General features: G+C 38.8%; 2 protein-coding genes across 3 annotated transcripts; both read right to left on the bottom strand.

Annotated features, from left to right (window-relative positions):
* On the bottom strand, positions 1 to 24,002 carry esama (endothelial cell adhesion molecule a). Its single transcript, XM_077592380.1, has 9 exons — positions 23,963 to 24,002; positions 20,574 to 20,684; positions 20,246 to 20,447; positions 4,036 to 4,187; positions 2,953 to 3,154; positions 2,714 to 2,869; positions 1,735 to 1,857; positions 1,499 to 1,631; positions 1 to 1,350 (listed from the first exon to the last, which is right to left on the bottom strand). The coding sequence occupies exons 3-9, from the start codon at positions 20,310 to 20,312 to the stop codon at positions 819 to 821; spliced, it is 1,365 nt and encodes a 454-aa protein (XP_077448506.1). The 5' UTR covers positions 20,313 to 20,447; positions 20,574 to 20,684; positions 23,963 to 24,002; the 3' UTR covers positions 1 to 818.
* msantd2 (Myb/SANT DNA binding domain containing 2) lies at positions 22,940 to 27,969 on the bottom strand. Of its 2 annotated transcripts, XM_077592378.1 has the most exons (5): positions 27,478 to 27,968; positions 26,134 to 26,389; positions 26,002 to 26,056; positions 25,080 to 25,871; positions 22,940 to 24,049 (listed from the first exon to the last, which is right to left on the bottom strand). In XM_077592378.1, exons 1-5 carry the CDS (start codon positions 27,904 to 27,906, stop codon positions 24,043 to 24,045), a joined length of 1,539 nt encoding a protein of 512 aa, XP_077448504.1. In that variant the 5' UTR covers positions 27,907 to 27,968; the 3' UTR covers positions 22,940 to 24,042. The 2 variants fall into 2 exon arrangements, with proteins under 2 accessions (XP_077448504.1, XP_077448505.1); XM_077592379.1 differs by having other exon boundaries at positions 22,940 to 25,871; positions 27,478 to 27,969.
* Between the last annotated feature and the right edge of the window lie 11 nt (positions 27,970 to 27,980).

Consider the following 27,980-nt stretch of genomic DNA (forward strand, 5'->3'; position numbering starts at 1 on the left):
GAATTGGCTGTCATACTATAATACTCCACTGTAATAATATAAAATGAAAAAAATACAATTTCTAAAATTCTTGCAACTTCAAAGCAATACAATTGAAATACATTAAGTAGCTTTTCACTTCTGTTAAACTTCAAAGTCATATTAAGTGTAAAATCACTTGTACAATGTCGCTCCATATTTAAAAGAAAAAACTATATTTTTTTGTGTTAGTGTTTTCATTTAGTGGCTTAGCATCTTTAGTTACTAATCTTTATTCTACCTCTGCTGATTAGATTTTATTAATAACCCTTAAAAGTAACACTTCGCAATTATTTGAGAAGATGCTGGAGATAGGGGGGGGGGGGGGGGGATTCGGGCTAATGCTATATCTCGTTTGTGTCAAGATACAATTAGGCAACCCCAAAATAGTGCTCGCTTAAAGTGTAGCTAAATACAAAGTTAATTATTAAATGTGATAGTGAGCAAAAAGTAAAAAAAAGGATGGAACAAAGTGTAACAAACAAAAGCATTTGAATTTGAACAGCATTAAAAAAAATGTAAAAAGTGTTCAATAGAAAAGCTTGAACAATGAACAATTCAAAAATTTGAAATACGGCTATAGAGTGCATGAAGAATATAATAATAAAAAATATATATATACATATATGTATATATTTCAATCTATACATTATATGCTGACTACAAGGAGTGAGTCATAGAATCTTTAAAATTGGAGCTAGTTGACTTCATGGCTAGATAATAATAAGTAAGCCTTCCATTTAAAAGAGCCGCAAATAAATCCTCCGACCAAAAGTTACATTTGCAAGTAATGGCTGTCATTAGACGAGAGATCCAGCCTGGTTCTGTGCAGGCACCATAATGGGCACCCCACCCATGCGGGTAATGTTGGAGCTTGAAAATGTGGAGGAGGGAAGTGGCGGGGGTGGCGGAGCAACTTGGAGGTGTAACTGAGAATGGCTGTAGGTCTGTGATAGCATTGGGGCCTGTGGCAGTTGGGCGTAACGCTCCGGTCTGGGTTGGGACCCCCCATTGGGATTCGAAGAGATGGGCTGGTCACTGGGTAATACGCTGCTGTTGTTGTTGTAGCTGTTGTGCGTCGGGCTGGAGGCGCCGTGGACGCGAGACGGACGGTAACCGGCCATGCTGCCGGTGGCTGTGATGATGGAGGCGGTGTCGGAGGGAGGCCGCTGAGGGTAGTGCTGTAAGTGGTGGTGGTTGTTTTGTTGCTGCGCGGGGTCTCTGTGTTGTGGGCTGGAAGCGATGGAGGACAAGGTACCGTTCTTGGATATGATGTCGGAACCCATTCCGCTTTTTGCCCAGGACACGCGTTTAGGAGCCTGAGCGTCTTCTCTGAATGGTGGATGAGACAGAAATTCAAATTAAAGCGGTGTTTATTTCCACAATGTTCAGTAGTCATTTGTAATTCATTTGTCTAGTCGTACCACTGAAATGAGCTTAAAACTCATGTATGATCAAATAAAAGCAATATTGCACTCACTTGATTTCATTTGCCATGTCGTCTTCGTTGTCTCGTTTTCTCTTCATCAGGAAAAACATGCAAATGAGTAAAAGGCAGAGGAATCCAACCACTGTGCCCACAGTGGCACCAGCAATAACTCCAGCTCTATTGGCTGCAAATGAAATAGAAGAATGCGACTGGTCCATTTGAACAACAGTAAACAATTTAACAGAAAAAGTGATAATTTTTCATGTAATTATTTGGAATTTACGCACAGTTGGAAACCTCCAGGTTGATGAAACAGGTTTCCGATCCGGCTGAATTGCTGGCAGTGCACACGTACTTCCCTGACATGTTGCTGCTCAGGTTGCTCAGCTTCAGGCTGCCTGTCTTCTCATCTAAAATGATATTAACCAAGAAATAGGATTCATTTATTCATTATCCAACGCACAGTGTATTGTATCAAGATAAAAATCAAGTGACAGAAAGAGGTAGAGAATTCCAAAACTAAAACATTTTGAGCTGATATTATCAGAACAGTAGTATTCATTAAAATATATCAGTGAAAAGCTATGACTTACAGTGGTTTCACATATTTTTTCCAAGGCAGAAGAATACCGCTATCACTACGGCTACTACTATTCATTCATTTTCTGAACCGCTTATCATCACAAGGGTTGCTGGGGGTGGTGACCCCTATTTTATGAGCACCAGGTGGGGGACATGTTGAATCGGTGGTCAGCCAATCCCAGGATCACACGGACTCATACAGAGGGGCATTTCAGTGTTAAACCAGCCTTTTTTTATGATCCACAAATAAATCAGAGATTTTCACGTGTATTTTTGAGTTGCAATTCAATAATTGCACATGCAACATCTTATATTTGCAGGAGGGATCAAATGTTATTGTAGTGCAATCTACCAATAGAAATTGGGCACCCCTGCTTGGATCGAATCCAGGTTTGCATGTTCTCCTCAGGCCTGCGTGGGTTTTCGCCAGGTACTCCGGTTTCCTCCCACATTCCAAAAACATGCATGGTAGGCTGATTGGACACTCTAAATTGCCCTTAGGTTTGAGCGTGAGTTGGAATGGTTATCCGTCTCCTCGTGCCCTGCGATTGGCTGGCCAGCGATTCAGAGTATCCCTTGCCTAGGACCCGTAGTGAGCTGGGATAGGCTCCAGCACCCCTAGTGAGGATAAAACGGTTCGGAAAATAAATGAATGAATATTATATCTTTGTGGACTTGACTCACTGAGCATGGGTGAGAAGAAAACCTCAGAAGTTGGACTGGTTCGCCTCCATTTGTACACGGGAACGGGCTTCCCGCTGCTTGACTTGCAGCTCAGTGTCACATTTCCTTTCAGCACCGCTTGCCCCGATAAAGTGCACTTTGGAACAGCGGGGGGAACTGAGGGGCAAAGTACGGGATGATGACACACACTATATGACACTATTTTTATTTGAACTCTTCACCCTGAGATTGTTACTGACCTTTGACATCCAGGCTGAGCTCAGCAGTGAGGCCTGGGTTGAGTGGTCTGATGACTTGGCAGAGGTAACGTCCCGAATCTGACTCTTGGGTGTTGTTGATGTACAGAGAAACGTCACTAGAGGGCATGCGAGAGGTGAAGCCAACTCGGCCCTGAAACTGGGAACTCCCCACACTTATGGAGCTCTTAGTGTAAGAGATTACCTGAGCAAGAAAAGAAGGAGCAAACTTGACTATATTGCTAACTTATGTGTTGATTTTATGACAAGGTGGTGAACATGAAACTTTTGCTTCTCACAATTACATCCAGCAAAAAGTTACATAGAACTTGGCAACCGCAATAGACAACATCTCATGGAGTAACATTTGAAATAAACATGCAAAAAGAAACAAAATGACAAGAAGCGTAATCAAACTGAAATATTTCTAATTCCCAAACCAATGAAAGTTGATTAACAAATATTAAGGAGAGTAATGGAATTCCTTTTCTGCTATTAGACATTACTTTTAAGGGGGGAGTTGTCTTATCTTTATTGCACACCAGATAAACAAAAACACTTTATATTCTCTTTTTTAAGTAAGGTAACGTACTTACTTTCCTAATTAAATAACAAGGAAAGTAATTTATTTACTTATTCACCGAAGTTTGAAGCTTCAAATATGAAAGAAAAAAAGAGTTATCGTGATAATTAGAAATATCGACTGGCAAATTGATATTTTTTGTTTATTTAAATAGTGTTAACAATTTTTGTCATATCGTCCAAGCCTAGTTTTGATAACTGGAATTTAGAAAATATTAACCAAGTACTGAATAATAATAATTGCATGTGATTATTATTTTTATTTATTATTATAGCTGTTTTTCAATACAACAACTGTCTCATGTGTTACAAAAATATCACTGACCAAAGTAGCGTTATTTTGTACAATTCCATAATTATGCAAAAAAAAATATAATAGTAACATTACCACCTACAGTATTGGTCAATAAAAAATGTATGCGTAATAAAGAAAAGACTGGAATTCAGACATTTGAATTACATATGAATATAGCCTTCAAATATTTGTCAAAGCTAATTTCTTACCAGTTGAGAGTTATTAGTAACGAGATTCCAGAGGATGGTGTTTGTGCTCAGGTCACTGCCAGGCACTGGATTGTATGAAGCCTTCAGAACCACCATCTGACCCTTCAGAACATCCACATGGCTTTGGGGCATTAGGATCTCTGCCCAAATCCCTGGAAACAGAATGAGGGAAAAGTAACAAATGAGTGAACACAACTTCTTCTGAATATCCTTTTCTCATGCTAACTTGCTATCAATTGATTAGATTAGGAAACCCAGAATTGAAGCATTGATATCAGAACTGTTAGATGGACTTGGTAACAACTCAAAATACATAGTGCTGAGATTTTTATTATTATTATTCACTTCTGTGAGTAAAATCAACTTTCCCATCTAACAAAACTGTCGTACAGTACCGTGTCCGTGTAATAGTGTTAAATCTGATTTACACCTTAATTTTGGTCTTGTGGGCAGTTCTGACTGTTTGGTTTGCATTTGGGCATTGTATTTCTATGTATAGAATAATGATATGTATATGTAAACAATATATATGCATATAATAATAATATGCTATTTGTATTTCCAGTTTAGGCTTCACATTAATTGGCAAGTAATGAGGCATGTGATGGTTTTGCAAATGTCTATAGATGGTAGTTGTCATTACCAGTATAATTGACAATAATGAAAGTAATAGATGGCAATCTTGTTAATGAGCTAATCAACATTAATGATCATACACCACATTGCTAAAATATAGCGATGACATCCTCATGCATGAGGTAAGCATGCATCATGCATTATAGATTTTTTCAATGCAATACAAGATTAAAAAATGAAGCTTTAGATGCTGACTCATGTTCCAATCATCTGCAACTGCACGTTAAGACTTAATCTAACATGGGGCCTAAAAATGTTTGTTATTGATGATTTCTGTATGTATATGATAGTAGTGGAATTTTGTATCTTTATATACTGTAATTCCTCTGCACAATTAAAGGACATTTGTGTGGCACCATCATATCAATGGCTCTTATATAACCTATATTAGGCTAGATGAAGGCCAAGTGAAAAGAAGTGCAACAATGCCCCATGGAAAGAGATCTAAAGAGAGTAGGTGTAGGTATCGGTTTCATGGCCAATGTGGAGAAAAAGGAAGCAGATCAGTGAGAGTGGGGAGTCAATGTGTAGGCTGAGCTCCCTAGATAATCGCCTTAATTAAGTGCTGAGCAAGTGTCAACAATATAGAACAGTGTTCCCAACCTTTTTTGAGCTGTGGCATATTTTTTTTTCTTCCACTGGCACACCACCAGCTAAAACATTTCTAATTACTACTAATTCATTACAAAATTCTAATGTCTTAAATTTCATAATATGACTTTTTTCTCTCCTAATATTACTTAAATATCCCAACATTATGCAAGAAGCAGTTTTGTGCTCACACAGACTTAATTAACATCAACAAAAGTTGAAGCCTGTGAAACCATACAACTTCCGATTCACGTTACATAAAAATATACTAATATATTACGATTTTAACCCCGTACAATAAAATATATGACTTAATGTTTATCATATTTCGTTTTTTGAGATTTTTCTCTCGGAATATGACAATGTATGAGTTCTTGGCTGATCATTTCCTGAATTTTCATTACACAATTTTTGCATTGCAAAAAGCTCAAGGCACCCACCCTCTGAAAATCTTCTAATTTAAAACTATCTCACCTATATTTCCACTATAAAATAATTCACTGGATGACCCAGTGGGCGAGTCATAAGGGCGTCGACCTCGCGGTTCTGAGATCGAGGATTCAATCTAAGGTTTGGTCCTTCCTGTGTGCAGTTTCCTGTGTTTTGCATGTTCTCTCCGACCACTCCGGTTTCCTCCCAAAAAGCAACTGATAGCTTCGCGTGTGGTATCCAGAAGCCAGTTATTTTTTTACCCACCATTGAGTTTGTGTCTTTTGTTTGTTTTGTTTGAAAAGGTGGTGTTGTATTTCACTTGCTGATGACGTACAAATCAAATGTCTACAGATGAGCATTCATTTTGCAGAGGCATCGGACATAGCCAATTGATATCCCATGCCTATCGACTTATACATTTTTTATCAATTCAAATTGTGTACGCCGTATAACAACTTTTGTACGGGATTTTTTTTAAAGTAAGTTTTTTTGTGAAACCGATCTTGTCCTCCCCATTTTGGATCTCACCTGGATCGTCTGATGAAAATGTCATTTTCGATTGTTAATGTTGTCATGCTTTGAGCAAGATATGTGAACGCGCGTCAGTCACTTTCGCCTTTTCACTACATGAATATATAGAGCGTCAGCAAGTAATGTACCCAGACAGTCAAGATGTCAGCGTCAAACAGCGGCAACTACAGAATCTTGAATTTAGTGCATACAAAAGGCGCACCGACTCATTGGGAACCCTGTTCACTTTAAGAAAAATTTTAGACTTTTAAGTGTGCCCTATGTGAGTAAATATGTGCAGCGATTGTCAGCGCTGAGAATGAGATTAAACTCATCCCATTTCTTTGTTGAGTGAATTAACATAGTCAAGTGTACACGGAAATGCTCAGCGCTCCCATGTATGGCAAGAAGGCCCAACAAAGTGTTATTCTCCTTGATGAAAGTAATGTGTGGGTGTGGGCATTTCTTTATGCACAATCTCATGATGAAGAATGGCATTCGATTGACCTTGTTTACTTCTTGGGCATCGCTACAGATAAGGCATTATTTGTGCGGTTTGAAAGTACCAGTTTGGTTCAGCAAAATATGGGTGGAGTGGGTGTATGACTTCCTCTGAGGAAGCTATTAGCATTTTTTTCCAGAGTTAGACAGTGCGGTTCTTATATTACATGTAAATTTGAGGTATTGAGTACACAAAGATGGAAACAACAAATGGGTTACTTAGATAATCTATCACAGCAAATAGGGCATCATGATCTTCTTGACTTTTGCTTCAAATGGACTTCCGTAATTTTTTAGTTGAATACGATCTAAGATATCAATGCAATGTCGGCAAAACAACATTCAAATGATATCCGATCGTACTATAAAAGTCTCAGGTTTAATAGTAATAAGCAGTTTCAAGGAACGGCGAATAGTGCATTTATGGCAACAAATTCACATTGTCAGAACAAAAATATTTCATCATAAGGGAACACTGAGGGTGTTGAGCAATCCCGTCCCAATTGTGTTCTTGCATCATGCGAAGCAGCTGGCTGCAATGCATCTTTTATAACTAACTATCTGTATGTTACACTTCAGGGAACAAAACTAAATGGGGCCTCTTTTCTGAATCTTGTTTTTGTAATTATTTCATACCTAAAAAAAATAAAAAAAGGCATCCAGAACATTACGTGATAGATATTCAACCTTGGCCTGACCTGTATCTTGCAAGACCCACTGTGTTAATCTGATTCATTCTAGAAAAGGCACAACCATGGAGTATGTTGAGAATTAATTTAGAATCACTCACACATCCAACCCAAACAACCACATGCACAGACACATGCACATGATAAGATCACCTAAGTTTCAATTTACACAGCAGGTTACGAAATAAAGATGTAAAATGTGACCCCACAAAATCTGGATCACAATAATGTGAATTGTTATGGAATGTAACTAACTACTCTTTTACTCATTAATTCTTGGTCCGAGGAGTGATTAGGGCTACAGTACTTTGCTTGAGACAACATATATCGGTAAATAACCAAAATGCAAGACAATGCTTATATATAGTATATTGTCAGATATTATTGTCTGGTAAGATTTGACAAAATCTACAGTAGTGGGTAAATAAAAAAATTAATCTGCATCAAAAGAGATTTACAGTGAATGAACATTTTCCACGTTCATGTCAGTATTGTTTTAAGTGTTCTGAGAAATGAATGGAAGAATTCCAACCTTACTTTACGTGGCTACTCTAGATAATAAAGTGCGCAGGCAAAGTTGATGGCATAGCAGCGTTACTTCTAATCTTAACTGCACTCGACTTGATTGGTTTGGACGACAAAGGTGCAAGGCCTCTCTGCTTTAAGCCCCGACACTACTACTAATCCTATCAAGCGTTCAATGGGAGCACTAAAGGTATGGATTCCCAAAGAGACAAGAACAGCTGTTGCTTTTGCAACTACTGTCATCGGACTATTGTCTTGCTTGCCAACGTTTTTGTAAGATTTTCTCACTAACCTAAAGTTGTTTGTCTCAGAGTGCCTTTTGCTATTTTTATATCTGGAGTTTTCTTGCCGATTCTGCCGTGCTACATTTTTTGTACTTTGTCACCTACAGAGATATGACCATAATTTTGTCACGTAGCATTTTCTGGCCAGTAGTCATTTCCCTTGTTCATTTTCCAATGAACAATACATTCCTGTGTTACTCAGATTTATCAAAAGACTCCATTTGTCATTCTAACAAGCACAACAAACTTCAATCGCAAATTAGTCAATGAATGACGAATAAAAAGAAGCTAAAAATAAATCCCCAACTTTAAATGTCACATACATTCAATCAACATAACAACACTCCCTAATCAATGTTACCTTTCTATCACTTTTTTACTACTGTGATAAACAAATTGCCTTTACATTTAGATGTACACAAGACAGATTTTGTCGGAAAACAGTTATCAGAGGGATTCAGTCCTAGGAATAATCAGAAAATAGAATGTTCTGGAAGGCCTTATCTGAGTCCCCCAGACAGACGGGAAGTGGAATGTCAGGAAGGAAAAAGGAAGTTGGCTGGGATCTAACACGCAAACACACACAAAAGGTAGCTTGCATGAATTCACACGTCACAAACACACCGCAACATCTACACTATCAGCAATGTTTGTCTCTATCATTATAGAGAGAAGAGAGGGAATAGGTGTAAAAAATGAAATTACTACTTTATGGTGCCCAAGCGCTAAACAACAACAAACCTGAAAGTTGCTTTCTTGAAAGCATCGTTAAGTACCGCATGCTGATGCATGTGCCTTTTATATTTCAATCAATACCAAACATTCTAAGAACAACATTTGTAGCTTTCTTCAGATTTTTAGGCCTCGCTAAAAAAGCAACCGACACCTAGTTATTGAAAAGCCACTAAACATTTGGTCCAGACAATAAAGCTCAAAGAAAGCACTTATATTGATGGCCACAGTAAATTCTATTCCATTCGAATGTGTATTATTTGGCAGCTAAACAAACTGTATGCTTTGGATTTTCACAGCCTAGTGACAAAGAGGGGAAAAAAAACCAAGCACACGCATACACCTGGCTGAAACCCAAAGTGTCTGTTAGTATTTCTGTCTATGTGCTGGCCTGTCACTTGCAGTGTGAAATAATGCATAGACTCTTGAGTAAGGCCACTTTCTCACTCTCATTTTCCTGAGTGGCCTAATGGCAAGTGGCAACAACAACCATCTCAATTTAAGTCACCATCAGAATAGGATCCATACTACTTTGGGGACTGGTCCAGCTAATGGAATCCAATTGGTCTACTCGGTCCATTTCCAGTGTAACTCGGGGTGGCTTTAGTGGAAATGCGGGGAATAAGGTTAGATGGGGCACAGATAGCAATCTGTGAACATTGCAATATGTGCTGACAGGGCAGGAATGAAAATGACGCCTGGCAACCTCCTGTGATGAAAATAACAACCACCATGCATAATGCAAGACTCTATAACCCTCGACTGAAGTTGGTGCTCCGGTCCCTCCAAGGTATTACTGTCCCTTCCTCGGCAATAAGGGCAATTCTAAGTACTGTTTGCTGGTGTCCCTTCAACATGATCAGTGGACAAACAGGAGTGAGCATCCCAAGAGAGAATTCTCTCAACAAACATGACAGACAATTATGATAGTGATATCCTGTTGGTCTTGGAAAGTTCTTGCACTTGATCTGCCTCATCCCTTGAGAGAAGATGAATTGAAGTGACATTAAACAACTAAATGATGTTGAGAAGACGCTTAGAAATTCCAGTATAGATACGGTAACACAAACAAGGTTCCTCTTGTCTTTAGATCTGAGTGACTGTTGCAATAGTAGCTGAGATATCTAATGTAAATGTTTACATATCTGACAACATAAAGGCATTTTCTTTCTCTATCACAAGGCTTTGAACCTAAAATAATAACAATGACAAACTAAAAAAAAGAACAAGTCAAAGCACGTTCATAAAATGTGATTAATCAAAGAGACTTATACAAGGAATAAGTGTGTGGTTAAATTGAGAGAAGATAATCATGATAATAATCATGTTTTTCAGCTATTTCTTATTCAGTGAGGGGTTATGCTTTATTCATAAAAGCTGCATTCTTGACACTATATATTTCTTAAAATAGTTCCAATTAAAAGAAGGGCTTCATCTTCTTTTCTATACTAGTAGATTGGATTTTTTTTTTCTTCGCATGAACTAATAATACATTTATATTACTTGGATTAAAAAAACATTGAAGAAGATACTGTAAATTGGGTTTCAAACGTCACTTGCTGTCGTCACGACATCAAATCCAGTGATATCACTGCTTTCTGCCCCCCCTAAAAATCAAAGACTAAGAGTGCTTACATAAATGCCACCACAGCCACTATGTCCTTTTTTGCTCCATAACTAAAAAGGAAGGCAGACTATTCCAGTTATTTGCACTCAGTCCCAAAGCCATCACATCAGCTTTCGTGCAGCCCAAAGCATATGAAAAAAAAGCTGTGATTTTTTTTTGTAACTTTCCCAAACTTTTTTTTCCCTGTCTTCTGGCTCACAGCAAAAAAAAAATGAGAGCGTGGTTAAGAACAACAAATAAACACAGATACTTGTCAAGCGGTAAATAAGTTGCTCTGGCACAGCTGCAACAAACACAATTCCTTTAGAGAAGTGTGTGTGCTTCAGACCGTGTGCTAATATGAGAAGATGTCACCATTCTGTTAGCGAGGTCCCGCTGAGCGCTGAGGTAGGAAGCGTGCACGCCGGGGTCTTTGTACATGTCCTGTGATTCGTGTGGACACGGGCCGACTTGAGGGGCTGTGAGCGAATCAACTTCAAGCAATGTAGCAGGGATTAAAGTTGAAGGTGCAACAACTGGATATAAATGAGCTCTTATGTAAGCAACCTATCCTTTGTGGCACATTTTAGACATTAATAAGACATAACCAAAAGGTTCGTACATTTTGTATTGTTTTTTGGTGTTACAGGCAGGTGGGAGAGTAAGGGAGGTGCAAAGATGTACGATGTAGTGGAAGAATGAACAAAACTATTCAGGTGTGCTTGACCATGTAAAAGATGGATCTACATACATGCAGTACACTGGGTAGCAAAGCAAATAAAATACTAATACGAATTTATGCATTCATCTTCTTCTGTTCTGGGTAAGTATGGAAGTATGATACAAATTGTAATGCAAAATCTCCAATATTCCGCAGTCCTGTCTGGTCATGTACTTAGGCTTCGTTCTCTTCTCATTTTAAAAATACACAGCTAATTTGCTGCAGTGTCACAATTCCTCATAATCCTGCTCTAATCCTCGGCGACTCGATTAAACAGTCAAATCTCCGGCCCAAATAACTGATGCACTCTTCATTTAACTTGCTTCTTGTCCTCCCTCTTTCTATCTCACCATGACTCCCATAACAATCATTGACTCTCCTTTGAAATGACTGCCTTTTCCTGAGTCTTTTATTTCTAGAATCACTAATGCAGTTTTGCTAATCTCAATGTGTGCTCATTATATATTTTTTCTGGTCCAATAAAAAACATTTAGGTTTAGCTGGGGACTCATGAAACCAAGTAAAGGGACAAAGAACACTTGCTTATAGTATTAATGTATTCAGCTTGCACATTTTTAAAAGAGACACTACTTTAAATGGTTTCATGAATAACAGTCAAAATAAGAGTGTACCCTAGATGAAATGTGTCATCAGTTTTTTTTTAATTTCTCTTCATTTTTGTTGTGAATCTTCGGGGTGAGTATTGCTGAGTTGTCTTAGAATGTCATGAAAACAGTGAAGGGGTGGATTTAAAGTAGACCAAGAGACAAAAGTAAAGCATGTTGCATTGAAATGAGGATTTTCATTTCATATGACAGCGTGATGGGGATACTTAATAGGGCTTTTGTGTCTAAGTGTATATCTGCATAAGTGAATGTAAGTGCGTCTTGCCCTCAAGCAATAGCCTACTCCAAAACACCTCATCTTTTTCTTATTTGATCTTTTTTTTCCATCTGAGTCACATTTACAGTGTACTATTCCCAAGCAAATTGTAATGAGGAAAGTACAGAAATAGAGAACTAAATGAACTATTGCCTTGATGTTTGGCAAGTTGACATCAAGAGGTCATCTTCAAAGTTAATGCAGCATTGAAAAAAACAGCACAACAAGTGAGTACTAATTAGACTTGAGGCGTATTCACACCAGCCCTGTTTGGTGTGGACCAAACCTAAAACGTCTGTTGGGCTGGTGTGAATACAAACAGGCTACAAATAGGCTTCCATATCCCCAAGTATTATGAGGAATGTGTGTTGTTAGCAGTATGTCGGCTAACATGAATTGGGGTTCGACATGGAGTGATGGAGAAAAATTGACATTGCATCAATACCCTCTGATTGGTCAAATATTCAATAAACGCGAGTTATATTAGTACCAAAAGAAAACCCATGCAAGCGGGGGAGAAAACGAAAACTCCAGTACGTAATGAGGACCCCCTGGGATCGAACCCTCGAACCCAAAACTATGAGGCCGATGAGTTAACCCCTCTACACCGGGCTGCATGTTTGGACATGTTTTTTGCTAAAGTGAAAATGAACCGCACCAAAACGTATTTTGGTCGGGCCAAAAAAAAAAGCGAACTATGGACTTTTGAGGTTAATGGAACCCATTAGGCAAAGGGCAAATTAAAAAAAATCTTTGAATGTAATGACCAGTCACTAATGAGTAATAATGAAAAAAAGAAAATCAATGTGACTTTGCCACTTTGGTGAATTCAGGCTCTAATAACACATTTGTGTTTCTAAGTGTAGTAGTACACTCAGTGAATTCTCCATAATTTAGAACACTAGCTTCACAAATATCATCCATACTGCGCATTCTCACAAGATTTGCAGGGGTCTCAGTTGACTAAAGGGGAAAAGTAGACTACACTGTATGTATACTGGAGGCAAGGGAGCTTACTTATTTACGGCATTAATATATGTGAACACAGAGTTCCCCAGAAATGTAATGCACAAATGTATTCATTTATATTTAGTATACATAATAGTAAAGCAGCAAACACCAGGGTTTAAATGAGGGGGAGCATCATCTTAATATGGTATTTACTTAATATTGCATACATGTAAGTATCTGACTGCAGAAACAGACACTTTTCCACTGTCAGAAGGCTTCAAGAAATGCTGACAAAATCCTTAATTTTGAGCTGCAGGTGGCAAGCCTTATTCCTAGTTCCCAAATCTGTAACAGTCAGCAACCAGCTAAAGTTCAAACCTAAAAGTAATCCTGATAGATCCTGTTTAGCATTCAGCGGAAAGACTTCTGCCTCTTTAAATGTGCGCAAGTCAAGATAATTGAGGCTTTCTGTGCCTTTGTATACCTCGTAGTTGTACAGTCATCATACAAACCAGTGGCGGAGAATATCTAGTTTGTTTTTCTGTCACATTGCATACAGTAGAGGTGAAGTCACTACAGCTAAGACTACTACTATTCTATTTTGGTCATTATTTCCTGTCCTGGGCACATTCCTGTCTTGCAGTTACATCCAGTTTATGTTTCATTGTTATGGACACAATAGTCTACTGTGATCCATTGTTGTTAACACCATATGTTGCTCAATATGAATTGAATGTAAGAAAAATAATAGCATTTAGCAAGAGAAAGGATTTACTGAAAGACAAAATAAACTGCTGCTTAGGAATAAATTGATATCCACATTTTCTAACGGTGAAAAGTGGTTAACGCATGGCACTCTCAGCTCTGGGGTCAAGAGTTCGATCTTAGGTGGGTTCTCATCTGTGTGGAATTTACATGTTCTACCCAAACTGGGTTTTCTCCGGGTACTCCGATTTCCTCCCACATACCAAAAATATGCATAGTAGGCTGGTTGAACACTAAATTGCCCCTACGTACGAGTGTATGGTTGTCCATCACCTTCTGCCTTGTGATTGGCTGGCCACCAATTCCAGATGCCCCGTGCCTGGTGCCCGTACTCAGCTGGGATAGGCTCCAGCACCCCCATTCCCCCTAATGAATAAATAAATTGATGTTCTAAGAAGAACAAGCAAGATACCCAGGGCATCTTAAGGTTATTGAGTCGACTGGCTTGACCAATGAGGGGTTTCTTTTTTTTATCTGGAAGTTATCAACCCTAGTCGGTGTTGACATTGACATGTACGCCCAATAACAATTAAATCACTTTTAAGGTTGGAGGAAAAAAAATATTCCCAATGGAAGGTGAAAAAAAAACATAAAAACTCTCAAATGCTAATGCAACAAAGCCCTCTCTACTCTACTCCTCCTAGCTGACCTGAGACACTGATGTTAATGAAATAGGGGAGCTGCAGCCCTCAGGAGAGATTGGATCGAGTTGATGACGGGGAGAAGCTGCCCAAAAAAAAGGGAAAAGAGCGGCACACAAAGTGACAAGAGGGGGAAGGTAGGTAATCATGCTGATAAAAGACAGAGAAATGGTTTCGTGTGTGCAGAAATATAAATGAAAGCTGGTAGAGAAAATGGACTAAAGTGAATTTAGATATGTGATCTACTATTGTGGAATGGTCCACCCAAAAGTGAGGCAGAGTTGTGACAAGGAATGTGTAAAGTGACTTTTTGGTTTTTCAATTTCTACATAACTCTTTGGAAGCAAACTTAGTAGTCTAAAGTAGTCTATTTAAGGGTTAAACATAGATGGGGTCTAAAAATGTACAGCTTTTACATGGTTTTTAACTGTTAGCTTTGTAAGTATTCCTACTTGAGTAAAGTTTTCAGCATAACAATACAGCATTGGCTTGAATATTGGGAACCATATTTTTAACAATTTAACAGTAATATTCATGTCTTTCATGTCATCAGGGCATTAGTCCCTAACCCCTTCCCCCACCGAGAGTGAATACCTCAAGAAAGAGTAATTGAACATAGTCTATCTTGTCTAAGCCAGTGAGTGCCCTCAATTCCCGTCTGTCACAGGCTCTATTAACTACAGGTCTAAAGGGATGTGAGGTGGCAGTTGTTGTTGACTTCTGGTTGCAACATCTGTCCAAGGCACAGACAGCTTGGATCAGTTGCTTACTCAACCAGAAAAGAAAATCTTCTCTGCAATTCGCTGGCCAAATAAATAAATAAATATATATATATATATGTTTATGTATTATATATATATATATATAATACATAAACATATATATATATATATATATATATATATATATATATATTATTATTTATATATATATGTATATATATATATATTATTATTATTTATATATATATGTATATATATATATACATATATATATATATATATATATATATATATATATATATATATGTATATGTGTAAAGTTAGAATCTCTTAATCATCGCCACATATTCATCCCCTAGAGTTGTGCTTGCTTTGCTGCATATTTTGTGCGCCTCAAACTGCAGGACTCAAGCAAATCTGTTTCTTTTTCACCATGTCATGGATTAGCAGTGAGCCACATTTAAAGGGAATCCAAATGTTACTGCTCTTTGGCTGTGAATGGATCAAAAACCAACATGCTCAAAGCAGTGCTAAATGGTGTCTTTCAATATCAAATGACTATGTTTCATTTCATTAATAACACCAGGTGTAAATTAAAATCTGGGAGCGCAACAAGTCTGAAAAAAAATCTGTGCTGGATGGATACCTATATATCCAGCCCAGAGAGTGATAGCAAGAAATCAAGTAGGCGAGTGAGAGTGAAAATGTGAGTACGAGTACGAGTGCGAGAGAGAGAGGGGAAAAAGAGAGGGATTACAGCTGTGGTGGGACTGAGTGACAAAAATACACAGGGACTGTGCTGCAGTTGTCTAGCAGATTCACTAAGAACCACACAGGAGCAGACAACCAAAACCTAGGGCAACAGGCGGGGGACACCTGAGTTGGTGGCCGGCCAATCGCAGGGCACAAGGAGACGGACAACCATTCACGCTGACACTCCTACCTAGGGCCAATTTAGAGTGTTCAACAAGCGTACCATGCATGTTTTGGGGATGTAGGAGGAAGGTTTTTTTTCTTCTACCCCCTGAATGAATGAACTTAGTTGGGTTTGCTTAACACTTAAAGATCATAACTTGAGAGGAATTTGCAACTTGTGCATACTGCATGCTAATTGTTTTCTTTCTTGAAGTTTCATAGCTGAATACAAAAGATGGCGCAAAACTGAAGTGACCTTTTTCTTTGAACGATAATATAGTATGCCAAACTGTAGGGCAGAGATGACTAATTGGTGGACCGTGGTTCCGATCTGGACAGAGAATCTTTCCCATAAAGACCCCCACCTTAGTCTAAAATAAAAGCTTTTAGTTTTCAAAACCTGACTAGACGCTTGTATGATAAGAAAATGGCCACATGGTTGACAAAGCACCAAAAAAGCCCACTTAATGTGGTCTTTCCAGCCATTCCACCATTTTCTTTATCTTGGTTTGAGATTCAATCCCGATGAACTGAATAATGATGATTAAAATAGCATAATATATAGGGCTCACAATACCACAAATCACTTGAATGGCAAGAGCACTCCAGAAAAAAAGAAGATAGGAAGTGTTTGTCTCTTTAAGAGACTGCAAAAACCAGAGTCAAGTAATGGGAAAGTCAAGTAGGAACTTTCTCATGACCTCTGAGGAGAGGCCTTTTTCCTTCTGGCTCCATGGATGGAGATGCGATGTCACATTAAACGGGACAATCATCAACAATCACCCACAAATACTGTACATGTCATACTGGTGGTGCAGGTGCCAAACTCTCAGTCCAATTGTCAGTCTAACTTTGCTGACAATGTGCCCAAATTTATGAAGTATAACCTATAACAATCTGGGGAAGGTCTGCCCTGAGATAAAATTGTATTGATTTCTGTATAGCAATAGTTTAGCTGTATATAAATGTACACATCAATTTCTTTCAGTACTTTTTATAATATATTCAAATAGAGTTGAATTAATGAATCTTACACAGCAGATCTGAAAATTATTTTTAAGCTTAAAAACTATTTAAGAGGATTCTTCTAATAATGTCATCTCACCCATGTATTATAATTACATCGTTAATCCAGTAAATGGGACATTAATTATGGTGTGAAAAATTGGAGTAAGGTGTTTGAGCCGATGTTAATTGCAATAAAAAGTAATAAAAGAGGATTTGGAAATATTTTGAACTGGTGACGAATGTGACTGTAAGGGTGAACCTGCACTAATCTCCCTGCAGGTTCTTGTTCTTCTCGGCCTTATGCACAGTGCTGATGAGTATAAATACAAAGGATTACAAAAGACACTGGCACGTGAGTCCATTTTTGAAGACTAAACTGCCCCACAGGGAGAGAAAAGGTGCACTGTTGTATTTCCGTGTCATTACGTATGTAACAATAAATCCCACAATCCTTGCTCAAATCAAAATTGCACCAGCTGCATCGGGACTGCAGGCTTCTAACAGAAATAATCCAAGTTCAAAGTCAAAAGGGCCTCTGCTGCACATCTATTTAGTATTATTCTTAGAAATAGGCAATTAGCGATAAGGCCATAAGTTGGATAAGCTTTATTATTCAATGACCTTTTCGATGTTAAAGCATTGGGGGACAGAATATATTCAGCGATTAATTGTTGTCAGGGAAACAACAATGAGCGAAACAGGAAACCAGATGTTTACAACTCGCCACAGAATATGAACCCATGACAAGTAGGCGTTTTGAGTTATAATGGGTAAGGGATCAGTGTCCTACAAGTGTGTTTAGAATAATACACAAAGCTAAAAATAACTCACTACCCCCTCACTCCCAGTACTGAATCAGTGAGGGTTGCCACAGAAAATCTGCAGTACAAACGTGGCTGTGCCCTCCTTATCCCAATAGAGCCTCTGAAGCTTGTGTGGATTGACCTTGTTAAATAAGTAAAGTCCATTGTGCGACCAACCTGGAAAACAAATGAAGATGTTCTTTTGCCAGATGGTGTGTCCGGCCGGAATAGAACGATAATCATACAAGAGTTGGCGGCCCGACGGATGAGTGGTTAGCGCGTTGGCCTCATGGTTCTGGGGTCCTGGGTTCGAATCCAGGTCGGTTCTCCTGTGTGGAGTTTGCACGTTCTCCCTGGGCTTGCGTGGGTTTTCTCCTGGTACTCCGGGTTCCTCCCACATTCCATGGGAATGCATGATAGGCTGGTTGGACACTCTAAATTGCCCTTAGGTACGAGTGTGAGCGTGAATGGTTGTCTATCTAATCGTGCCCTGCGATTGGTTGGCCACCAATTCAGGGTATCCAATTTCGTGTGCGGTCGATTGGTCGCCGGTCTTTTGGTCGCCGGTCTTTTGGTCGCCCCAACTGTGACAACGGGCGACCAAAAGATCGGCGACCAAAAGACCGGCGACCAATCGACCGTGTACCTCCAATTTAGAGTGTTCTAACATAAGAGCATGCAAACTCTACACAGGTGGACCGACCTGGATTTGAACCTAGTTCTCCCATTGTGAGGCCGACGCGCTAAACACTCATCCACCGGGCCGCTCATAAACTCTTGGTGTAACCACGTAAAAATTAATATTTCCCTTAAAAAAGGGAAAAATTCTCAGCATTCTAGAATGAATCGCCTTGACCGATTTCAAGCTGAAGACATCTAGTTTGTTGTATTTTCGAGTGTGACAAAGAAGTTGTGAATACATCTATTCATCAATCAATAGCCCACAATTTTTAGATTTTAGGGGAAAAAATATATAGACTGAGGTCTTATCTTGTATGTTGCAGGACATTTGCTCACTTCCTGCTATAATGTGCATGTCAACAACAAGGACTTAAAGAGCACTGAGCCTTCCTGTTACAAAGGTCTGCTATTCATTAGGGTTTCCTCCATGGATCCTGGCCCACTGACTTCAGGACACACCTGCAGGACAACTGATTGTCAAGGTCAGCTACTGTGGCTCGAATATTCTGTTGTGTTCGAACACTGAATCACGACCTCCTGAATGACCAGAATAATCCTTGAGTAAATTGCGCCTACAAAAAGCCCAGAGGTGATTTAGATAATGGAATCATCATGGTGGGAAAAGTCTTCAGGTAGCATTTTCAGGTACACTTTCACATCACCAGGGGGAGGGGCAAACCAGCCTGAGATTATTGACGTTAGCTCATGAGATTGTTTTGGCAACAGTGGATAGATGGACAAAATGACGCAAAATTTGTGCAGACAAAAGATAATTGACAAATGTCCTACATAACATATATATACACCTTTTGTGAAATTGTGTTATTGTGCCCTTGTCTTCTGATGTTGTTGTTAAAATAAAGAAAAGAAACATTCTTGAAATCACTCTATTGGTCTATCTTAGTATAAAAATAAAAAAAACAATACCACTTGTGATGTATTAATACTCATATTTGAGTACAGCCGGGTTTCACTATATATGAAACATCAAGGCAGATTGCGTATACGATCATTTCCTCACATGTCGTTCTTCAAATTTTGACCAGAATTAATAATAGATAGCTTGCCGTTCCACAACACATTTGAAAAAAGTTTGAGCATCTGTACTATGTCCCAAATATTCTAAATCAGAATGATGTTGGTGTAAAGTAGGTTATGCATACTCTTTACTTATGAGGAAAAGTAAGAGGTTTAATATGTTGAGAGTGATAGATCAGGCAACGTTAGAGAAGTTATAAAGGGATTATACTTCTCTTGAAGACAAGCTTGTGAAACACACACATTTGCTCTAAATCCTAAATAAATGCCTAAAAGAGCTAAACAAGGCCAACCTACACTCCTTTAACCTCTGGCATCCCCAGGGGAAAAAACATCTATTTTAATGAATTGATTATTTATTATGATTAATAACTATATGTGGATATTCATCCCTGAGAAAAGGACTAAATGCCAATCAGCGTTTTTCTAATGTGAAGTGTAGAGAAACTGATGAGATGAATGGACAAGGGAAAAGCGAGTGAAGGGCATCCATAATTTATAGGCATATAAGAAATTAAACACCTTGACATTTGGCTCTGGATATGATGTAAAATGTTAAAATAAGAATTTTGCTTACCTGACAACCACCACAGGTAGGTAACTGAGAGCACGGTAAGTTTCCACGAAGTGCCATCGACCTCCATGTCTCAGGTATCCACAGTTTCAACTCGGGAATATGTCACAGTCCTTCAGGCAGTCAGTCTAACTCTCTCCCTCTTCTTTCACCTTAGTTTAGCCTCAGGCCCAGCACCCCAGGTGTCTGCCAGGACAGGTGTCGGCTGGTGAAGGTTAAGGGACACTTTAGGTGAGGAAATATTGAAGCAAACTGAGCCACCTTAGCCCAGGAATGTGTGTCCCTGGCTTTCAGAAGAGTGAAATACAAGGTGAAAATAGTTCATAAGCACCTTATCCACCAGCCACCGGCAAAAAATTTTTATCTGTCCTCGTGTGGCGAAAGCCCACTCAAAGATGTAGCGACGGGAAAGCTCAGCAACTTGTCTTTGGTGTGTTGGTTTCTGTGGGTGGAGAGAAAGGTGAGTGAGGCAGGCATGGACTGAGGGGGGTGAGAGCAAGAGGGAAAGAGGGGGGAGAGAGAGAGTGAGGTGGGGAGGAGAGAGGGAGAGAGATCAAGAGGGAGAGAGAAAGGGGGTGGGGAGAGGGAGAGAGAGAGAGGATAGAGGGGGAGAGAAAGGGGGTGGGGAGAGGGAGAGAGAGGGGAGAGAGAAAGGAGAGATAGAGAGAGGAGGGAGAGAACAAGGATAGCTTGAGTTTCTTTTTCTTGTTACAAAATGTTCGCCTGTTTTTCAAAATAAGATAGACCTCTTCCGTTTAAACAAGTCAGCTTTTAAAGTGTAACAAGTACTTCGCAGCAGGATTTATTATATTTTTATAACTTGATAATACAGGCGATATCACGCAGTTGAGCACAGGTATCGCATCTAAATCAGGTGTTTCCAAACCGGTCTTCACGAGCTGTAGTGTCTCTTTAGGTTCCGACCTGCACCCAATAGAAGAGCACGATATCCCAATAAGTAGGTACAAGAATTAATAATCAAATTAAGTGCAAATTGTTACCCGGTTGCAGGAAAGTTTGCCTGAACACTATCCAAAAGGAATAATATAATTTTAAAAAAAGAGTATAAGGGTGTCAAAGTAGCTGGAGCTGCAAATCAAATATGTTGCATTAAATCCTCACCTTTATGCTGTTTATGACTTACAAATAATAACAATAATAATGCAATAAATGAACCCATTTGAGTAGAACAACCCTATTTTTCTATCTAAAGCCTATGATGTAAAGGAGTATGGGCTCAAAAGCAGACATTCAAAGTGGAGTCAGAATTACTCAATGTATCAACACAGTATAAATAGACCTGTGTTTGAAAAGGTGGTCAGATTGCTTTTATTTCATTTTCTAAGGTTGCTCTGTTTCCTTAGCAACACCTGTGACCTTAATGCATGGGGATTGTTCAATTACAAAAGCCGGGTTAGAGTGGCTGCCTTTTGTTTTGAGTTATTTTTTGTTTCTTCCTATATACTGCCTTTTTTACCCATCCATTGTCTTACATTGTCTTACATTTCACAAATTCCCAAAGACATTAGTGGTGAGTGCTCAAGAACATTTTGTCAGAGGAATAAACTTAATAAAATTAAAAATAAAATCAAATTATAACATGAAAAATAGTACACTCAACTGCTGTAAATACCAAAGTATCCCCATTATTATTGAGTGTTAGGCGAGAGAAAAACTGAAAATTATTTCTTTGAAAGCATTCTATTTAAATTGTAATCATACATTTGGATGGAGTCATAACCATGAAATATGTGAACAAATGGCAAGTCCCCTGCATATAGTGTATTGTATATAGCTTTTTTCCACCTCTCCCTGTGCACACTAGCTCTTGTCTACCACGCGCTGGTCTGATGTGTAAATTACAACCCCCAATAGTGAGTATTAAATGAACCCTATTCATTCAGGTCAGGATGGTTTGCAGCTGATTGATTGAATTTAAATTTTGGTGCATGCTTTTTACACTCACTGAATTTTTAGTGATTTCCAATTCTTAGTGATGCCACAGTTATGCCATATTTTCTCCACTTCAAGGTGGCAGTTTTTTTTATTATGGTCCCATGCTAAGACATGTCTGAATGACGTTGCAATAAAACACAATGTTAGTAAAACCTAACGTAGAATAGCTGAGTTATTTTTGGTTAACCAAATTTATTTAATTCTTTGGTATTTTGGTACTTTTATTATTTTCAAAGGGCTTAGTAGTGAAGATCGTAATGTAAAGTATTCCACTCCTAAAAAAAAATCCAAGTTACGAAAAAACTTCGTAACTAGAGATACCACCGTATATGCAAACTTAACCACAACTATTAAAAGAAAAATCTACCTTCTCCCATTCTGTATTTGTAGCCAACGTAGTAATTTTGGGCAATTATAGCTAATACATATACATACAGTATGAGTTGCTTTCATTTGAAGGCTTATACGTATAAGGCTTTTATTTTTTTGCGGCTCCAAACATGTGTTTTTTGGGTCCAATATGACTCTTGCAACATTTTGGGTTGGCAACACCCCCTACCCTAGGGCGGTATGAAAGCTTTGAGGAAATAAATGTAACACATTTTGTAACATGCCTGCACAAAAAAATAAAACTACAATCATTTTAGCAATGCATTGTCAACATATGATTCACTGAATGTAGTGACTAAGCCTCTCCACTGTTTTCACAATTATAAACAAGCCTAAAATCACTGTGGCGAATAAAAGTCAAAGCCCCATTTATTTTTCTTTTTACAAAAGAGTGACTTACACGCGACAATTAACAACACCCAACAAAACACTTTTGATTGGTACCGTATACCAAATCAGAGAAGAGACAGAGCATTTAGTTAATGTATAAGTTAATTTAAATATATGGTATATTTTATATCTATACTGTATATATAGTACATTTTGTTCTAAACAGATACAAAAATGAGAATATATTTTAATTCCCCTTTCCACAATCCTTTTCTGGCACATTGCACATAAATTCAGGAATGATTTTCGTAGAGTTCTTGGCCTATGGTTGACTTTTTTGTTGCTGTGGTAAGTTACAAAGTATAAAAATGGATAAAAACATTTCTACTAAACCACAAGAGCACGTTTACTTGTGGTTTTACTTACAGTGATTTTTACCTTAATTCCATTCCATCCTATTTTCCACTGCTTATTCTGTTAGACCCAGGATCATTCGTCAAGTCACTCACAGGTAGTTTATAGACAAACTAGAGAATGCAAATCTGGCAGAAATGCTAATATATGGAACCATGTGGAAATTGGAATGGTGTGTGATATGAAGCTAGTTTGAATAAACAATGTAATAAAGTGGACTTGGTGTTGAATGTGGTAAAATAATAAAACATGCAGCCAATGTATCAAAGCACCATCCAAAAGAAGCACATAACAATCATTGCATGGTCCTATCAATCGCCCAAATTTGAAACGTGCCACAGGTGGGCATCTGAAAAAAATATACATATATGGCTCTTGGAGCTATGTTGTATAGTTTGATAAACTGGCGTTTAAATTTTTTTTTTTTACTCTGGCCTACATATTTGCCAAAAACATCACAAATTGTTGACTGGGCTTCCCTGCACCCACCATTGTTTACAGTAATTCAATGAACCAATGTTATTGTTATATTTTTCATGATAAAAAGAACCTTCTGGATTGAAAGGTTTAGGCACACAATAGTGATTATCCTTGTTTTGTTTTGTTTTTTTTAACATTGTTTTTTTTTACCTGTTATTGAGACAGACATCCACACACTTTGCATTCCGCCGTGATAGTTCAGAATTCTATGCAAGCCAGTCCAGTCACCATCATTTCCTGAAAGTGGCAGATTTAGCTGTCAAGGTACTTTGGAAAGTTCCAGTGAGATTTTCAAAAATAACATTAATGCAACGAGTGTTTTGATTCAACTGTTCTTGATAAATTAAAAAATACTTCTTTTTTTTCGCACCACCACAGGTACATATTGTTCCTAGAGAAAATCCATGGAGAGAGTCGAAGCTGCGATAAAAAGCAGAGTGCGCTTGTTTATTTCTTAGTGTGAAAATTTTCAAATATCACCCATTATATAATAATCTCCCATTTTTTAATCTATAAAGCCCACACCTTGAAACTTGTGGTTTATAGTCCAGTGTGACTTAGTACTCATGGATTTTCACAGGCTCGTGAACTGTATATGGTCATATTCAGTATATATATATATATACACACACACATATATGTATATGTATATGTATATGTATATGTATATGTATATGTATATGTATATGTATATGTATATGTATATGTATATGTATATGTATATGTATATGTATATGTATATGTATATGTATATGTATATGTATATGTATATGTATATGTATATGTATATGTATATGTATATGTATATGTATATGTATATGTATATGTATATGTATATGTATATGTATATGTATATATATATATATATATATATATACACAGTAAAGATGAGTGGTTCAGAAGATGAATTAATTAATTATTACATATCTTCCTAATCCTATTGAGGTAGAGTGAAACATTGCCACTTTGGCCAAACTCCAACATTCATTTAGGGAAAAGAAAAAGCAAGCAACACATCCTTTGTGACCGTTTGAATAAAAATAGCATTTGAACATTCAGCCTTACTGTAGATTTGAATCTAGGGCCAATCACAATGTAATAGTTGCTCCAGACAGCACCTTCCCATTTTGCAATACACATTTAAAATGGACCGTTGATGTTGTACTTTAAAGAATAACCAACAGCAGTTTCCAGGCACTCCACTAAGGAACCTGCAGATAGGAAGTCCAGATCAACCTCTATGAATTTTATGTAAATAGGTAAACACCTCGCTAGGGCTCCATCTCCAACTGGATCATTCAAGATACCATTGTGGCGGTTTTCTTGCAAAAAATGAGTCACCGATGAGGGCTCACTTTCAAAGTAGCGTTTTGCAGAAAGCTGAAAATGCTGCAAGAGCGACTGTTGAATGGTCCGATCTTCAGCAATGCCAAGGTAGCAGTAAGTGACTTTTGTTCCAGTGTTGCTACTATTCCCTGCTCCTGCTCCTGATCCTTCGCCATCAATCTGACTTTGAGCCCAATTCTCCGACTCACATTGAGGTAAGCTACAGTTCTGGATATCACTTTGGGGAGAGTTCCGACCTGACGATGACATCTCATAACCGATAGCGTAGAGTCCGTAAGTTTTGGGGATATCTCCAGGTAGAAGGTAGCGGGATGTGGACATGCTACAGCCAGCTTCCCTTGAAAGGGACACTGGTAGCCAGTCTATCTCCATGTGCAGCTCCAGGCAGCGCGCTTCACTGATGGTAATGTCCAGGAACTTGTAGTAGACATTTTTCCAATTCATCTTTTGAACTTTAGTCATAACAATTTTGCCTTCGGGTTTCTCTGGATTGAAATATTCACGAAGCCTCTTTCCCAGTGGTACCTGTGAACTTATCTCAGCATGATGGTAACGCATTTCTTCTCGCCAACGGGTGTCATAGCCAATGCCAAAAATGGCTAGCTTGTTGGAGAGGTGAAGGCGTGAAAATTCGGTCCAAGTCTGAAAGTGCTCCCATTTGAGCTGCACCGACTCTAGGATACGTATCAGTGTCTGCATCCTCTCCTTTTTTCTGCAAAAAAATGAAATCAAAAATATGGTCAGAGCAGAGAGTATGTGAACATTGACATCAATCAATTTAGTCACAACTTTCAAAATAATTAGTAATAATAATGATAATTGCAATAATCAATTTGCCTTACTGGATGTTCTCTGCTTGAATATGAAGAGCTCTGTTTTTTGGCATCTGGATTTCTTCTGAAGAAAAAAAAAAAGAATACAAGTTGTAAATCCCTAATATTCTATTGTATGTCCCTTCCTGTCTTAATACAAACCAGTGTCTATGTCTGCTTCCTGGAAAGCAGAGTCAAGCACCTGGTTGCACCAGTCCTCCTGGGAGAAGTCTTCCATGGTACTGCAATCAGACTCCATATCCTGGTAAAGTCCACTACTGTTGATGAGCACGGGAGCACAGGTCTGAGAGTCCCAGCCTCCCTGACCGAACACCTTTTCCAATTGTTCTATAGTGTAGCTGCTCTTCCTCTTGCCAATGCCATGCTCCTTCACACGACTGTAACAACGCCGAAGTGTCTGTGCGAAGGGGGGAGATAAATCTTAACATTAGACCAGTGATTCCACATGAATATCTTGCGATTGGGACCAAAACATTCAAAATTCGGGATCATTTATTTTTGCAACCGGGTGACCTGATGTTGAGGATCTGCTGATACCGAGTCCTGATCCAATACCTTGGCAATGCATTAAAAAGGGGGGAAAGTCTAATGTAGTACCTCTACTTAAGAAATTAATTGGTTCCAGAAATGGTTTTGTAACTTGTATTGTATTAGATCTTGGTAAATATATTCAAATGGTGGTGGTTTCGAGAAAATCATACAAAAAATGGATCAATAGCGCCCCCTCAAAATTTTCAAAACTGCTTTTTATGCCCCTTTTTCAACATAGAGCAATGCACATTGAAGAGTCAATACTTTCCCCCAAACTGCACAATAAAGTCCCAGGACCCAAGTCCCAAACCGAAAAGGAAGTTTGGCATCTTTGCTCAAAGTTGGAAAAAAATTGTGATTTTTAGCTTATTTGGGCGATTTCCAGGGTCCGCATTTGAACAAACTCATCCTAGGGGCTTTCACCAATGGGCCTCAAAATTGATGGGTGTGTTCATGAGACTTGGGAGATCTAAAGTTATAATAACGGTGATTTTTCACCGGCAACTACTGTCATGCTTTAAGCACGATATGCACACACGCATTCCCCTTTTCACTATATAAATATAGCGCGTCAGCAAGCAATGTACCCAGACAGTCAAGATAATAGCGTCACACAGGGACATCTGCAGAATTTTGAATTTTCTACATACAAAATGATTGGGCACCCCATCCCAATTATTTTTAGACATTTAAGTGCAACCTATGTGAGTAAATATGTGCAGCGTTGCATTTGTACGGTTCATGATCACTTAATACGGGGAATTGCAATCACCAATAAGGAGGCAATTGACTGAGGTTGACAAGTGTGTTTATCCAATTGATGGAGCAACCCGGAAGTGCGTGTGACATTCAAACTCTGTACCAAACATCCATCAATCACGCCTAGCCCAAACGCGAAGTAAGTGTGACGCTACAGGTATCATGATGGATGAATGTGTCCATAATTCCGTGTACCTTCATCCTCTCCCGGCATTGAGACGGGGTCCTCTCGTAGCCCAACTCCGACAAGGCTCTGGACACTCGCTCGTACATGGCGGCGCCTGGGGCCTTACCGGTGAACATGGTACCCGAGACTTCCAGCTGCTGCATCTTGGCCTCCGTCAGTCTCTCGTTCCCCCACACCGCTATGAGTGCGTTTGTTTCGGAAGGCGTCCACGACATACCCCGACACGCAGTGTAGTTGTTGGAGGATGAGGCCGCCGTCCGAGCAGCGGTTCCGGAGCTCACGTTCAACGGCGAAAAGCGGTTGGGTGTCGAGGGACCGGAGTGGTATTGGTTACCGTCGCTCAAATACTCGGACTCTGGAGATGGCACCTCGGTTTTCGGGATCTTTAAAGGCTTGGATAGTTCTGGTGATTGTTCTGCGTTGCCGGACGCCGCCATGTTCAATCTGTTGCTAAGGTTGGTGGGAGGGAAGGAAACACTCAGGCATGAACTAAAGTGCGGTGCGGATTTGT

This window comes from Stigmatopora argus, chromosome 22 (assembly GCF_051989625.1).
Source record: "Stigmatopora argus isolate UIUO_Sarg chromosome 22, RoL_Sarg_1.0, whole genome shotgun sequence".
Lineage (NCBI taxonomy): Eukaryota > Metazoa > Chordata > Actinopteri > Syngnathiformes > Syngnathidae > Stigmatopora > Stigmatopora argus.